This window comes from Cyprinodon tularosa, unplaced genomic scaffold (genome assembly GCF_016077235.1).
Source record: "Cyprinodon tularosa strain WSP-4 unplaced genomic scaffold, ASM1607723v1 ctg418, whole genome shotgun sequence".
Taxonomy (NCBI): Eukaryota; Metazoa; Chordata; class Actinopteri; order Cyprinodontiformes; family Cyprinodontidae; genus Cyprinodon; species Cyprinodon tularosa.
Genome location: NW_024039139.1, coordinates 794,222 through 811,400, shown reverse-complemented (window position 1 = coordinate 811,400; position 17,179 = coordinate 794,222). Strand labels below are relative to the sequence as shown.

Genomic DNA, 17,179 nt, shown 5'->3' with positions numbered 1-17,179 from the left:
CAAATTCTTATATTCTGTTTATTTAAAAGAAAACACGTCTCTTTCACAAAGATCTTTCAGACAAGTACCCCCTGATAACATAAAAGATACACGGAAATCTTTAAAAAAATACACATCAAAAGGACACAGACAGTGTGGATAAAAGCATGAAAAATATAGCATCACTTTCACTCAAAGCTGGGTATTAAAAGATCCTCACAAACCTACAGACAAAATAAAAGGGGGTAAGATCTTCTTTATACAAACACACATCAGTTTTTACTTCACTCTGAACAAATACTTGTTTTCTGTTTTTTAATACATGACATGGTTTTTAGAAAGCTTACATCACAGAGCGAGCCAACCTGCAACAAGCTCGATGTGAAACTCATGATTAGAAAATGGTTTTAAAGCTTCTGATACAAAATACATTTGGAAAAAAAAGAAAACCCTCATATGAGTCACATAATATTATAATACACAGCATAAAGACACACACTCAAGTGCCTGTTGTTTGCATGATGCTGCTGCCACTTAGATACTGTAGCTTTACAAAGACCCAAAGTGCACACAACGCAATTTGTTCCAATGCATTTAATAGAGTGATCACATGACTTTACTGTCCAAATGAAAATGAACTGTGAAGGAGTATTAAAAATGAATGACTTGACGGTTCGAGCACACTGCTTTCTAGATGCAATTTAAAGTTTGTAACATTTAACGCACATTACTGCAGTCTGGCTCTTCCTGTTTGTTTCAAAAATCTATTGTATGTTGTTAAAATGATGCATCCAAATGTCGCTGGCTCCTCAACTTTTATTATGAAGCCAAACCTCCCATTCAGCTGCTGTAAACATGTTGAACATCCGTCCGTACGACATACTTCTGTCTGATGTCCTTTTAGTTTTAGTTTTTTCTCGAAAAAGCCAAGCTTCACGGTGTAGTAATGTTTCTGGCCCTTTCCTTTCTTTTTTCTTTTTTGAATCAATGAAGCTACTTGCGATCCCAAAAGGGTTCAAAAAGGCTAATATTTATTGTTCATTGTTCTGCAGAAATGTAAGTAGGTCCAGAATGTCAATTAGGCCCTGGGAATATGAATGGAAAATATGTAAAGTAGAGAAAACTTTTTAAGAGCGGTTTTCTCGATGGAGAAGGGAAGATCTGCAAAACAAAACAAAGAAATAACTTTTATCATACAGCCTGGTTTGTTTTCCCAAATATTTTCTATATAATTTTCTAATTAATGGGTAAAAATCACGTATCTGCATTTACCTTAGAGACCTACGGCTATCTTTCTCCATGTTGTTTTCCGGTCCTTCACTCTCATAAGAGGCCAGGTGCAGCTCTGCAACAATAAGACATACTGAGGTTAATTAGCCAACACCTAACAAATTGACAGTTTTGTGACATAAAAGCGGTTAAATGTGGACTGACCGTCTTCCGTGTAAACAGGCGTGGTGACAAGATACTGAAGAATCCGGCGGTCTCTGTCGAACGGACAAATCACCTGACGCCAGACCAGGAACTCGCTAACCTGCTTCGCCAGCTCCCACAGTTTCTGTAAACATTCAGGGCCAAAGATTAATGTGAGAAAATGCATCTAAAACCAAGACAATCTGTACAGTTCCTACACATTCCAAAGGTTGACATTTCCAGAGCTCTCCATCTTTTTAAAACAAATTGAATTAATTAATTAACTACAAGTTTACCGCAGACTTGAAGAGAGAGAACTAAAGGCTTATAATAAAACATGAATGATCTGATGGATGGATGGAAAAAACATAAAACGGAACAGTTAGGTATAAACAGATGAAAGGATACCAGTATGAATACAATGAAGGATGCTAATAAGAGGATGGATATTGTAATAAATAATAGACTAATGCTATATTAATTAATATATGGATGGATGAAGATAAGAAAACATAGATTGCTGACAAACTAAACAACAGATTAAAAAAAATTTAGATAAATGACTGGTAGATGTGAAATGTGGTCTAAAAAATTCCATAGAAATGTTTTTTGCCACAAGGGGGAGCTATAGAACCACACGAGAGAGTCGATATGGTTTCATTCTGCAGTTTTGAACTGACCTCAAAGTTGATGTGTCCGTTGGGCAGCCTGTTAGCACAGCCTTCATTCAGAAAGTAGATGTCTTTGATGAGGAGACTGAAGAAAGGAATCACAATCTGCAGGAAGGACACATTATTTTGTAATGTGGCAGGAAGCAGATTTTTCTTCTCTGTTGAGTTCCATGCACAGGCCTCCCTCACCTTCTCCTGGCTGCTATGTGCAGTCTCCGATCTCTGGGTGGCGCCACGGAGCGCCGTTCGGTAGTTACTGAAGTTACTGGACGGGTCCATCTGGTGCTGAATGAGATCACACGCATCGGACGTCATCAGACAACAAAACCATGCTCACATTTCAAAGGTTCACATCCGAGCTGCAAACCAGAATGTCTAATCTGCATATTGGTGACGTTAGTAGTTATCCTTACCTCCAGGATTTCAAACTTGTCTGTGTTGACTTTATTCCAGGTTTTCTTCAGTCTGGCGACCGGACTCATGTTCATTCCAGCTGAGGGAGATAGAGGAAAGCATTCAGAGAGGCAGACCCAGGACAAAGCGTACTGCAGAGTTCCAGGCCTCTGCTAACTGAGTTTAGACTGCCCTAAACTGATTAATGTCAGCCTAAACTCCAGCTGGCACTGCATCTGTTGGCTTTAGTCAATTTAGCGGCTCTGCTATGTTGAGACACACAGACTGTCTTTCTTTGGCATATTTCACAACAAAAACTAACAAAAAGGAGATATTAAAATAGATTCTTTATAAACAAAGGAAATACTCACTAATGATGGCCATGAGAGAGTTAAAGTTGCCGATGTTGAAACACTCCTGAGCCACATCGATGAAGAACTCTATGATCCGCGCTCTGTGCTTCTTCTTCGGTGGCTTATAAGAGAACAAAAACAGAAAAAGACTTAAAAACATATCTCTAGATGTCTTAATGCATAGACCTCAGATATGTTTTTGTAGTATGTTTTTAAATAAATATTTAGATGAAAGATGTTAAAGTTGTAAAGGTAACAGAATCAATCGGCATACATTGCAGACACTGAATTATAAAAAAGCTGTGAACTGATTTGCATGAAAATAAAAGACCAACAAAACAGAGGTTGTCCTCAGTTAATCTTTTATTCTGTCAATCAGTTGCAGATCTTGAGGAAGAGATTTTCTATTAAGACTGAAACCCAAACATGGGAAGCATGTTATGGTCAATTAGTGGCTGAGCTTTAGCCAGACCTCAGGATGAAAAAAAAAAAGTTACAGCTAATATTTTCTTCTCATTTAAATCAGGCTAGTCATAAAAAAGTAAATAATACCTTTAGCTGCAAGTAAGCAACCAAAAAAATTCCTCTCTATTTCTGTATGCTTGTTTGTGCTCAACATACCATACAGATCTCTGTAGCCACCAGGTAGCTCAGCCTGTTGAACCAGCTGACGTAAGCCTCCAGGTTGCTCGTTTTACGTTTTCGGAAGAAACCCTGAAGGAGGAACGGAAAAAAAGGAACAATGAAACCAAAGCATGTTAGCTACCATTTAAAAAATGTATAAAATATCAGCAGCGGCTCCAACGTAACGTCTCTATATACGTAATTTAAAAAGCAAAATAATGGATTAATTTTTTCCAACTTTTGTTTTGACAATTTTAGAATTCAGCAATTTTTTTTTCAATTGGATTTTATCATTTAACATAAATAAATCCAATTTTTCAAAGGATGTAAGAAACCTAAATGCAGTATCTATGTGACAGATGTCTCCCTCAGACAAAAAGCTAAATAGCAACTAAACTCAAAATGATTCTGGGATAAAAGAAAAGAAAAGTCTTACTTTTAGCACCCAGTCTTGGCTGGGTCTGCTTATTTAGGTATCCTGTTGATAAGGTTGTTAAAAGAGATCACATCTAACATGAAGGGCAACATCTGCTTAATCCTTAGTCTGTTCCTCCATAATTGAGACAAAGAAAGCAGCTGCTCTCCCATCACTTGTTTTCCTTAATAGATCTTGACCCACAAAACCTTTTATCGTCACACTCTGACACGTCTCTTATTATTTACATACGCTTTTTGGCTCCCTTGGTTTCCCATAAACCGTGCGGTCTCTAATGTGGCAAACCTGTTTTCCAAAGGTCCTCTTACATAAATAAACACCCTAAAAGCTCTGCATAAATACACTGGACCCGGCCATGATGATGCAATCCCGGAGGTTTATGGCTCCACTAAAAGCTTACACAACACCGGCATCCTACTCCACTCCAAACTTCCCCCTCTCTACACCTCAGGACCCCTTCTGTAGTGACTCAACTGCTCTTTAACAGAGTGGCTTTTATATAACAGCAGCAAAGCAGGTGGGAGCAGAGCAACAGCAAACGGTGACTGAGAAAGACCCTTCAGCTGATTTCTAGGATCTCTCATGGTGGAAAAGAAGCTCTCTGATGCACTGAGACATACACAGTCGGTCTTTTTTTTATCGTTCAGGGTAACAGACGTTTTCAAGAGCTGAGATAAAAATAAAACCGATAGCCGAACATGTCCCTTTCTATCTGCCACAAGACTCTTTCATGTGGCTTCTATCGCAAATTAAGTCAAACCGGAGCAGACCGCAACGCTCAGAGCAGGACCAGGAAACGCTTCAAATCAAAACTAATTTAAAACGACTTAAAAATAACAACAATGTGCGGTTCTGTTGGGTCAGAACTTTGATGATGGTAATTATAAACAAGCCTTTTTGCTTTATTCTAAAGCTTTCTTTATATAGACAACTATAAGACATTGGTAAGACCTTTTATGCCCCATTCTGGGGGGAAAAAAAGAAGGAAATGATCTAAGCTGCTCTGGGCTGTTCTGCTGACAGTAAAATGTGTGAAAATCTACATGAGGAATCACACTTAAGTGAAATATTTGGTCATAACTCATGCCAATGCACCGGACCTTTTATACATTATATCACCTCACTTTAAACTCAAATGTGTTCTGCTTGGATTATTATAATACAAAAGTAGGAAACGATTTAAGTGAAGGGAAATGAAGGCACTTAACCAGTTTCATCAGAAATGGAAAGAATATAACAGTTATAAAACTGTCCATCCAAACATTCTGACTGCTGTGCAAGGAGAGCCTTATTTAGAGACCCCTGGCGACCCTAGAGGAGCTATATAGACCTACACCTTGGCTGGGAAAAAACTTCACCACAAATCTGGCTTTTATGCACGCTTAAATGTTGTCATTCAGCCTCACCTTGTGGTTTTCCAGAGGATCCTTCATGGCGAAGGACTGGATGAACTCCTCAGGACCAATGAAGCTCAGCCTGTCCTGAAGCAGAAATCAGGCACAGAAAAGTCAGAAAAATGATAAAACTAACAAATAATAAATGTGTCTCATTTCAATTATTGTACATCGACTGCTAAATTGAAATTCTCATTTTAAAGAACAGAAAAAAAAGTTACACATTCATTCATTTAAATCCTTGCATTAAAAATGTTAATTTCTTGTGGTAAAGCATTAAAAACTACTTTATTGAAAACCCACCTCACCTAGAGGAGCCACATTCTGGCACAAAAGCAGCTGGTAAAGCTGATCTAACCCTTATTTAACATGGGAAGTCATGGGAAAGCTCACCAGTTCAATATGTGTCAGCTGCTGAGCGAGGACGAATGGATCATCGCACACGCTCAGAATGTCGGTCCTTTGAGCTGAGGCCTGTTTGGTCTTTAGTGAAGCCGGACGCTCCTGCGCCGCGGCATTAAGCGCGGCCACGGCCTCCTCGTACTGCCCGAGGGCGGAGAGGCGTTTGATGAGACGCTGGGTCATCTGCTGCATGGCCCGCCAGGAATACTGAAGACATACATGGAGCATATATGAACTAAACAATCCTATGTCCAGACAAATAAATGGACATCTGACTCTACTTTCTGCTCACCTCATCCCCTCGTGCCACGTGGAGCGTCATGTCCTTCAGGCAGCGCATCATCCGGTCGTCTCTGAAGTCGTACGGAAAGGTTTCCGTCCACTCGGTGAGCAGCTGGACCAGCTTGGGCGCCACTTCACGAAATCGAATCTGAATATGTTGAAGAGAGCGCAGAGTGAATCCAGTGAGATCATTGCAAAGCTGCTATGTGGGAGTCTGACAAAATTTGGCTTCAATCCCTGCTCCCTGTTTCCACCCACCTTATCCAGGAGGGCGTCTCCGGACCGCTGCTGCTCCACACAAAGGTGACAAACCCTGGTCATGAGCTCGTACGGGTGCATGAAGAGGCGTGAGCTGAGCAGGAAGGTGAACACATACGACCTCTAGGGATCAGAAAACAGAACGCCATTAAAACAGATTCCTTTACAACCACTGTTAGTGATTTAATGCATCGTCCCTGAGAAGCAGAAGTACTACATACATCAGGGTAATAATCCACAGTGGGAACCAGATGCTGGATCAGCGCCTCGAGAGAAGCTGAAACCAAACTGTTGTCATGGTAACACATCTCTCCATAGCTGGTGGCGATGCCGTGACCGTAGAGCCGGGTTTTCGCCGCCGCGCCATTGTTCCGGCAGGAGTGTTCACTGCTGCAGCTGCTGCTGGTGTGGCGGTACGCCCGGCCTGGACAGGAAGTGCTGTGCTGCCGAGGGCTGTGGGGCTGCGGCGAGGAGTACGGGTTCTCTGAAATCGCACAGCTGCTGCCGTAGTGGTGCTCCTTAGCATTCACGGACGAGACCGAGGTGCTCCGGTAGGCGGCGTGAGGCTGCGGCACGTCGTAAGGGTTTTCGGTTGGCGAATAGGCACCGCTATACACGTGGTCTCGGGGAGGTTTTGGGGCGGAGCCCCCGTGGTACGGGCTCGGAGGCTTGACGTGGTTATTGTTGCTGTAGGAAGGGCAGGAGTTGAACTTTCCAGCATAGGGGGTTGTGGGGGGCATGGTAACCTCTGGAGATAGAGAAGAAACAAATACGTTCATTTTAGAGCACTGAAAAAAAATCCAAATCTAAATAAGTCCAATTTTCTTGAATTGAGGAGGTAAGTGAGACACTTTGCCAATGGAACAAGACAATTTACTTTTAAGATAAAATTAAAAAAAACATTTGCATTGTGTTATTACAAGTGCATATTATCTTATTTTAAGAGTAAAAACACTCATTGCATTGGAAAATCTAATTTATCTACTCAAATTAAGAGTAAATACACCTAATTTAAGAAATGTTGATGTATTTGTAGATTGTTTGTGCAGTGGTGTGACATTAGGCATAATGTCTGCTTTGCTGCTGTTATATAAAAGCCACTCTGTTCCTTTCCACTTCCTCACATGTTTTAAGAGATTGCCTGATAGTCCACATCATGATTTATTAATCTGGGCTTTACCAACTGGATTTAAAAACTAAAATCTAATGTACAGTATACTGATAAGCATGGGAGAAGACGTATCTGAGTTTTCCATATCGTTTCGAATCATATTCAATAAATCTGGGTCTAATTTTCAGTCAAATTCTTCTCTGCTAGAACCGTACTGTAATGGCAGCTTTAAAGGTGGGTATGCTCACACTATTTGCTATGGTATATGAGCAAAAAGCAGAAATAGGAATGCATTGTAAAAGTGTTAAATGCTCACCCTATTTTTTTTCCTCTTTAATGTGAGTACGTGCTTTGTGGGTGTAAGGGTGTGGGGTATATAAAAGAAAAGTCACTAAGTTTGGCAATCATTTACAAACACTACTTCAGTGTGAAACGTCCATCTCTAACATAAACACGACCGTTTGTGACACATCTCAGAGCAGCTGATGAATGGAGCAATTTTACAATCACTAATTCCCTTTTTATCCAAAACCATTTCTTCCTTTTTTTATGGCAAACTATTTCCTCAAAACCCAAAGCTGTTGGTTGAATTATGTTTTTTTAGGTTTAGGCCTGGCTTAATTGCGGTAAGGCAAAGTTATAATAACCCGTTCTCACCACATCATTTTATCCAGCTTTATTTAACGTATTAGTGACTATCCTTCAGTCAACATGAAGAACTAAACTACCTCTACAGCAATAATGTAGATTTCCTGCTGTTTTACCACCTCACACCCTGGGAATGCGGTTGATGTTTGAACTGTACTCAGCTATTGTGAAAATATCTCACTCTGTCTCTCGGAGCTGAGGCTTAGCAAGTGTCTGCGACGATAATCACACCTAATCGCATAATTTTAGTTCTCCTCTGTTTATTATTTAGTGGAAAGGTTTCACCAGCTAGGCTATTTGCTGGGAGTTTTGAAAATAAGCTTTTAAGAAATTTCTGCTCCACCCTATTTTATTGTATCTTTTAACACATTCTTGAAGGGAAGTTCTTGGCAGTGGTGCAGCATGTGAGGGGGAAAATTTACTGATTTTTCTGTCTTAACGGTTCAGATAATTAGATCTGAGGTCAGTAAGCTGATCCACAATCATCGGCAGAGTGTGTTTTAGCTTTGGAGTCATCTTTATCCTGCTACTGTAGTTTGTCCATGAATCATATACATATATCGAAAGAAAACAGAGAGCCCTGCAGGAATCCAGCAGTCTTATTCGTTCATTGCATTGCCAACAGTGGAGTGTGGGCCTGAGCCAACATTTAACTCACTTTCACACACACCCTCGTCCACCATGGCGCCTTGCCCCAATGCCAGCATAATCCAGACTCACATACACACGTCAGACACAAATCCAAGATGAGTGGAGCAATGCATACAAGCAAACACACACAGTCACAAGGAATCCACGGCTTCTGGCATCCTGCCTGAGCAGGCCAGTCCAGGCCGAAACTCTGTGATCTCTGCCTGCTGTTAACCTTCTGACTCAGTTAAAAGATCATAGCGTTTTTGTTTTTTTTTTACCAAAAAGCTAAGCCAAAGGTGTTCATGTTGAGATAAGAGTTGAATGGGTAATATTTTCTTTGTTTAACCCCCCCCCTCCTCTGTGTTTATGTTTTCAGTCAAAGCAAAGGGGGAAACGCGTCTCGTAACCCAAAACCAGTCGTGATTTTTCCAGACCCACTTCCTGCATATTTGACCCCTTTTGGGTCGCTGTGGCTTCCACGCTGTGGCGTTGAAATTGCACTCCTTCAAAATCATAGGTTGGATTCCCAGTGGAAGGATTAAAAATGGCATTGGGAAAATAGCTTCATATTAAAAGGGGATTGTTTGCATTCGCTTGTTTTCAAACGGCAGCCTTACAATTCAGTTTTAATGTGCCTGAGCTTCAATGCATTTTTTCAGTACTGGAAATGCACCAAATCCTTTTTTTTTTTTTTTTTTATCTTAGACTTGCCAACACTGACTTAAAAGAAATCTGATTTCCCTTTATTTGTATAGTCTAAGATATAAAAACAGCAAGAAAAGACACTTTTTGTCTAGCCGCATTCCACTGGTTGAATTTCAAATAAAAAGAAAATAATTGAGATTTTCAGCTGTCTTGAGGTTTTACTTGTTAGCATGGTTTTACTTGTTCAACAGATGCCAAAAAACAAAAACTGTTAATAGAAAGCAACTTTCCTTTCCTTCGTTCGGCCTTCCTGTTATCTGCTGGAACTCTTGCTCTCTCTTTCAGCCTGATCAAATGTAGCCAAGTCTTTATAGATAATTTTTCCTCAGATACTGAAACTTTTCTTCTCACACCAACCGTGCTGAGACCAACCACCTGGGAGCGGTCACATGCGGTGAGGTTACTGACTGGAATTCAGAGTTTTTGCTAGTCACCAACTATTCCTCTGATGCTCCATCCTAAAGCTTTCCCACATCTAATGTGGTTGTAAAACATGCATGGTGCACTGCTGAGACCACTGGCTGGTGGGGCATTCTACAACAAAAGAGGTATTATCTCTCCTGTCCTGGCATTAACAAAAACACAAAGAGCTCCAGAGGGAGATCCGAAGAGATCAGAGCACATTGGACACACAGCAGTTTTCACACACTCGCTGCCACCCGGGCTCTACAGGGATCAAGCCAAGGACTACGTTCAACCAGGTGAATGAGTAAACCTTACAGTGAGACTGTCTACACACAACAACATTCAACTAACAAACAGGTTGGCTTTTCCTTTTCACATCCACATAGCATTTTAAATGCCATCTCCATGCTCCTGCAAACTTAAGATATTTCCCTTGTTCAACAAGTTTGTTAAAGTAGAGATACATCAAACAGTAGCAGGAAAACCAAACCCTGAAGGACTGGAGTCTGATGCATTCGCACTACTTGAGTTGCTAACAATTGCCGCCAGTCATTTCCGTTCCATGCAACTAGTAGACAATATGTTCTTATTAGCTCAACATGTGCATGATAACAAGAACAAAAAGGTCCCTTCATTGGATTATCTCTCAGAGGGCCTGAAATGTATGTATGGACGTACAAGGTTCAGCTTTAACTGTAAAAACACCGCTGTGGTTTTTAAAATGTTTAGCAAGCATTGGGCGTTCATTCCTACTGACAGTCATACTGCACATGTACAGGGAAAAAAATGTTTTTCCTGTGTATACGACAGCACAGATTAGAAAGTTTTTGAATTCCTCCACCGTCGATGTCGGAGTAAATGCACGCTGCTGTGGTTTAACAAAAACAGCAGAAGCACAACAAAAATGTTTCCAGGGCTTCAGTTAAAAAGTCATCATCTACTCCTAATGTATAGGTGCAGAGGAATTTCCCTGCTTGCTCTTGAAAATAGGAGGATCTCCAAACCGACATGTTGACTTAGGCGTTCATGAACCTCAAGGACAGACAGCTGCAAACCCCCCCAAAAAATGGTGCAAAACAGACTTTGAGGTTTTGTATTTATGCACACACAGCACAGACCGACAGAAAAAAAAATATATATATATATTTCACTCATGAAAAATAGCATGCAAACAGTCTGCGGCTAGCTCGGGCATTCAGAGTTGAGCTCATTCACTGTACAAGCTGACCAAAAAACATAAACAGTTTGTGTAGATATCCCCCAATTCTTCCAATTTAATTATACTAAGAAGCCGCTTTGAATCGTTTGCTGGATGAAAGCTGGATGTTCTGTAAACCAGTTTATCTGATAGCAGAATTTAGTTTCATTTGTTCCACAGAAACCTCTGCTCATTATAAAGCTAAAGTTCAGCACGTAGCAAAGGTTAACACACTGTGAACACCCTGCATGTGATAAGAGTAGCTGTAAAACAGCTATTCAGATTGGAAGCAGAACAATGTAGAGCGCTGCTATCTCTGCACCTGATGTACTTTGACACTAATAAGACACGGCAGGTGTAGGGTGTGAACAAGGAATCCATTCTAGACAAGAGGACATACCTAAGTCAGACTGTGTGAATAAACAAGGCTAAAGGCAAACCTGGCCTTAAGTCACATACATGCTTGTTTCATTAATGTTAAAAAAATATATATATGCAAAACTTAAGGTATTATCACGAGTGACAAAAACTGACATTGTGAAAACACTGGCCGTTTCTTAGTATTTGTGCGTTGTCATGTGCTCGTGAAAAATCATCAACCTCAGCCCTAGTACTGCTCCAATTCAGAACAGGAGACCGAGAACATACAAAGTCCCCGGATGTTGTTCTCGCCCCTACCTATTTACCCAGCATGCATCAGAGCAGACTTGTCCGTTCTTGAGATTGACAGCTGTCCCAGCATGCAATGCTGCAGCAGCAGCTTTCAATGAAGCGCTCCATTGAAAGTTAAAAGTTCTCTTTTCTGTTGCTGTTGTTCAATAAAAGTATGTTTTAAGATAACTTGAGGCGAGAATATTATACTTTAAAGTGCCACTATATGATCCTTCTGCTGATTTAATGCGTAAATAAAAAGAAAAATTCTGAAGTTGAGAGGACCACGGCAACCAGGGGACCTCCGAGGGTAACGGCAGCTAGGGCTAATCGCAGCCCGTCTGCAGCGGCCATTTCTGCTGCAAAGCCGTGTGTGAAGGACCGCTGGCTATGGTGTTGATTTCTTTGTTTTATTTGGCAAAATGTTCATTTGATTTGTGTTTATTTGACTGTGTTCTTTATTATTCTCCAACTAAATGAAAGAAGTAATCATTTATTATTATCTAGAGACTATTAATTAATAATGTTTTTTTTTTTTTTATGATCTCAGGGCGACCTAAACCACATAAATCAATGCTGGCAAAGTGTTGAACGTTTTATTAACAACATCGGGGTCAACACAAGAGATGAGAGGTCAGAACTGAGAGACACACTTTTAAAAGTGAAGCAAGCTTTGCCTGTTTTACCCGTTTTTGGTCTTTCAACAGCTGAAAGCCAGTCAACTAAAGGTAAAAGACCTAAATCAGCAGGAATCTTCCAAAGTTTTACTCTCATTCTATCAACTGATGCACCAAACAAGGACCAGTGATCAAATTCAGACAATTTGTTTTTAAAAGTGGCTTTAATATAAAGATTCAACTTATGTGATTGTTGTTATTGAAAGGGCCTTTTCAAGTGAAATTTTACAATTCATTCCAGTAATTCAAGGTAAAGGAATTTATTAATGAAACCGACTTTAAATAAAAATATATCCATTCAAATTAAGATATCAGTCCAAGATTTAATAGATGGTGGGAACTTAAGAAATTGGCAAACTATATTTAGTTTTTTCCATACCTGGTGACAGAATAAATTACATTTTATTGTTCAGTTTAAAACACATCCTGAAACATGTTCATGTTTAGATGTTGATACTAGTTTTGTTACAATCAAATAAATCTTAGACACTATTGAATGATGGTATAAATGGGGTAAATTAACACATTTACCTTTGGTATATTTAGTGTTCTACCTATCAATGAACCAGCACCACATTTGTGTTTTTTATAGCAAATATAATTGGTGAATTAAAGTGAGTAGGTTATGAGAAATTAGTAGATTTCTTTTCAAAGAAAACTGAAAATTAGTTTCGATCAGTAGAAGGTGGATCAATGCAGTTTCACTTCTAATAAAGTCATGTATCACTTTCCTGTGTCTGACAAATGTAGCATTAAAAAAGCTTTACATAAATGGGTATATTTTTGTGTTGTGTTCATGTCAGAAAAAAAAAAAACAATCATCCACTTACTTCCACCTACACATTTGTTTTTTTTTAACTGAACAGCCCTGCTAACCCTCACAGCCAATTCATCACCCAGCTTTCACACGTCATCCATTTAGCTGGCAAAGAGCTCCACTGGAATGACGAGGAAACAGCCCTGAGTCCAAACAAACTCTTGAGGAAGCGTGTGGGTCAGAAGGAGGGGGTGGGACCCTGCAGCCACCTCTGTCAGACCCAGTGACCACTACAAAGATTTGATAAAAGCAACCAGAGCCCAGAGCAGATTCACTGATAAACAGGTTATCCAGCAGTGCATTCAAGCATGGATTACCTTCCTAAAGCACAGTCTCAGGTTAGTATCACAAACATGCCTGCTGTGAGGATCATCTGGTAGGCTAGTACAGCATTAACCCAGAGCCAAAAAGGATAAAGGGACTTTATCTCCTCGGCAGGTTGGATCTAAGCTCTGGTTCAAATTTCTAGGTTTTTCTAACATTTTGACATTTGAGTGCTGCACATTCATCTTGGTTAAAGGCTGTGCATTCCAAAAATCCTTTAAAAAATATCCTGAAGTTTGCTTTCTTTATATCTAAACCAGCTTAAGAAAACAAATGAGTGGGACAGTAGGTAAAGTAGTGATTAAAGACAGAGGAATCCATATAAAAAATAAAATTATGTAAAAAGCCTTTCTTTCTTAGTATGAAATTTTAATGTAACAGAATTAGGAAAAGCTATTGGTAAAAGATACCATTCCAGGCATAAATAAAATATAAAAAGTCAACTTCTGAGTTTTGGGTCGTTAACAACTGATGTAAAAAAAACAAAAACTAAAGAAATATGTTTTCGAAACGTTGCAGTTTTAAACTTGTTGAAATTTTCCATCATACCTCTCCTACTGCTTCCTACAATGAAAGTGCTGGAGTGACCATAGTTTTCTCTATGGAGCACATACAGAGCTTATACCCTCCCCCACTTGTTTCTGCGCTTCGCTTAAAACGATAAAAAACTCTATTATATTACATCAGTAGATTAATTTTCATTCTAAAGGGCTGTTTATGTCGTTATATAAAACAAAAAATCTCAGTTAAATAAAGATGTTACTCATAACCGCTCTATAACTGAAATGCTCACTTACATTAATTTCAATTTCAATTCAGTTTATTTCTATAGGCACTTTACATTTCACCAGATCATACAGTCAATTGATTCAAAGTTTTCTACCTAAGGAAAACCAGTTGATTGCATCGACTCATTGACTCGAATGCAATCCCTCACACTAAGCATGCTTGTAGCGATAGTGGAGAGGAAAAACTCCCTTTTAACAGGAAGAAACCTCCAGCAGAACCAGGCTCAGCGTGAGCGGCCATATGCTGAGGCTGACCAGGGTTCAAGGAGACAGAAGCAGAGATAGAAAAAGCAACTGTAAAAGCCAGGAAACACGCAGCAGGCAGACAAGCTCCGAGCCAGCCACCGTCAGAGAAACAGGACTACACTGGAAAACAGGCCTATCTCTTTATTATTTTTACTTTATCTCTCATTATTTAAACAAAAAACTTTTTAGATGATGTTTTTCCAGTAATTTTCAGCAAATTTGCAAAGAAAACATTTAGTTCTTGTAAGGTTTTTAAAAGGACAATTATAGTTTTATTTATCACCAACATGTATCAGAAAAAAAATAAAGCTATATGAAAATGTGGGACTTCAGGATAGTTTTTAATAGCTTGTTTAGACGGATAGACTCCCATTGCTCACCTTTGTAATAATTAATAATGGTTATAAACCTTGTGGAAGGTGCTGGAAGCTGGCAGCCAAAACTCAAGCTTCACACACATTTGCCCAAACCTTTCACCCCCACACACTGAAAAATCTGTAAGTTTCTCTCTCACACATCAGACCACACTCCTGTTCCACATTATAAGCTTCTTACTGAGTCATAACACAGTAAAAAAGAGAAAAAGTAAAGGCTGACTGTGGAGAAACCATGCTGTGCAACCACAGGTGCTGGGTGAGTAATGTTTGCTTCTGTCTGACTGCCAGCCTAATTATAAACTCACATGGGCGGTAAACAATAACAACAACAAATGGAGAGACTCCACAGGGAAGAAATTGGACTTCATTATTATCAGGAGAGTTAAAACTTTGCACTTGTCTTCCACAGTGCCAAAAAAACTGAACTAGAAACGTGATGCGTTCACGTTATTTTAGGATATTTATTATTTCTGTGATGCCTAATGTTACTTAAACTCAAATAACACTTTAAAAGTACATTTTCTAAGATGAGAAACTAAATTGATTTAAATATAAACGCTAAAATCTCATAAGTACGCCACAATTTAAGTGTAACGCTTAAGAGAAAAAAAGCTTACCTCTTAGTTATGGCGCTCAGAGTCCAAATAAAAGCGATTTTAACAAATGCGAGGAAGAAAAACTATGCACAGCGTCTTCCTCGGTATCGCTAAGTAGTTCTGATAAAGTCTATCAGCAACGTGTCCGTGTGGCACTCTGCTCCATTGTGTCTCTCCGCTCCTGATATCTGAGTCAATTATTTGAACCAGCAGGGCTGTGTTGACTGAGCCCCACAAAGCGAAGCGTATTCAAATGACCTCACTTGAGCCGGGAAAACTAGCCAATCAGCTGACATGGGCGGTAGCCTCAAAGGAATACATGGGCCAATACATGAGCAGCAGGGAAAATAATCGAACTTTAGAAGGATTCTGATTGGCTGAATCTCTTCTCCAGTTAGTTCTGTGGTTTCGGGACTGCAAGAGGAGCTGGTGTTTTTGTTGGAGAGCTGAAATATGGAAGGTGTAAGGTTTCCCCCCAGGAATGTGTTTCTGTGAGTGCATGTGTGGTGGTCTGGTTGACTTAAAAGTCAAAAGGCTGTGAGTGAAGCAGCTTTTAAGAGACAGAGCATCACAAAACCAATATATCAAGATAAAATTAAGGGGAAAAAAAGATATATAGTTTTCAAAAAATGTTAATAGAATACATATCTTAACCTCAATCTTTCTCATTTAACCACCTCCAAGTCAATACTCTGTAAAAAAAAGACCATTTGTACTTATTTTGCAGCTGTAATGTCTCTATCAGGCTAGATTTGCATATTTAAACACTAAACATTATATCAGATTTTAAAATATGTATGTTTGCAGTGTACTTTACAATAAAGTATTTTTTAAACTAAAACATACACTTTGTAAAAAAATAAAAATAAAAAAGTAAATTTATATTTGTGTTAACATTGTTTTTATTAAACAATGTTTATGTTAACTCTGATGCCTTGGCATTGTAAGGTATATGGTTCATTGGTAGTATCAGGTCGGTATCGGCCGAAACGCTCAGCCTAGGTATCGGTATCGGATTGGATCAGAAAGGACTGGATCGTGCATCTCTGTTAGATACTGAATTTTCTCTCCATTCTTTTATGCAAAATCACTGAAAGTCACACTGAATACAAGAATTCTGTAAAATGTAGCTTTTAAGTATTTCACAAAATCTCTATTAGTTTTAGGTCTGAACTTTGGCTGGGAAATATTTTACCTAAAAATGTAATTACAGTTATTTTATGTGGATATTTTATGTTTTTTCTTTTGTTTTTTTTTACAAGAAGGAGAAGTTCTGTGCTTTGTGCGTATAGGAAAGAAAGCCCACAGTAATAGATTTCTGCTTAAACCACAGTCATATAAAACATCAGCTGAATGTATATTTGCCTTACCGGTTAATTTTATTAAAATAATTTCACTATATTACTTTTTTCTCACTATGCTGTGAGCATAATTCATAATTCTATTCAGTACTAAACAGATAAGTGTGAAAATTATTTGACAAATAAAAGAATAACATTTGTATATCTTTAAAGAATTTGACGACTGCAACAGGTCTTGATAATGACAGAGTGAGGATTTTTTTCAACTCCCCTCACTTTCTTTTGCAGGGCCTTACTGAGTGCTCTGTTGCCAATGAAGTAAGTGAATTCAATCCAGATTTCTGCAACCAATTTTATTTCAGGAATTTTCTGCATTGCAGTGCTGCTTAGGTCTGAGCAATCAGTGAAACGGCTGTTTAAGAGGCACTAGATCTATCCATTTTTAGAACACTTTCCACTTCTAAGACTTGGCAAGATTTTTCTATAAAGTATATTAA

General features: G+C 39.1%; 1 protein-coding gene across 1 annotated transcript; it reads right to left on the bottom strand.

Moving 5' to 3' along the window:
* Window positions 1-4: 4 nt before the first annotated feature.
* Window positions 5-15,611, bottom strand: LOC119792361 (ras-GEF domain-containing family member 1B-B-like). The gene is made up of 14 exons (XM_038298965.1): window positions 15,403-15,611; window positions 6,427-6,953; window positions 6,206-6,328; window positions 5,958-6,095; window positions 5,657-5,872; window positions 5,276-5,350; window positions 3,431-3,523; window positions 2,828-2,930; window positions 2,477-2,556; window positions 2,253-2,348; window positions 2,073-2,168; window positions 1,414-1,537; window positions 1,252-1,324; window positions 5-1,140 (listed from the first exon to the last, which is right to left on the bottom strand). Exons 2-14 carry the CDS (start codon window positions 6,943-6,945, stop codon window positions 1,107-1,109), a joined length of 1,770 nt encoding a protein of 589 aa, XP_038154893.1. The 5' UTR covers window positions 6,946-6,953; window positions 15,403-15,611; the 3' UTR covers window positions 5-1,106.
* Window positions 15,612-17,179: the final 1,568 nt, after the last annotated feature.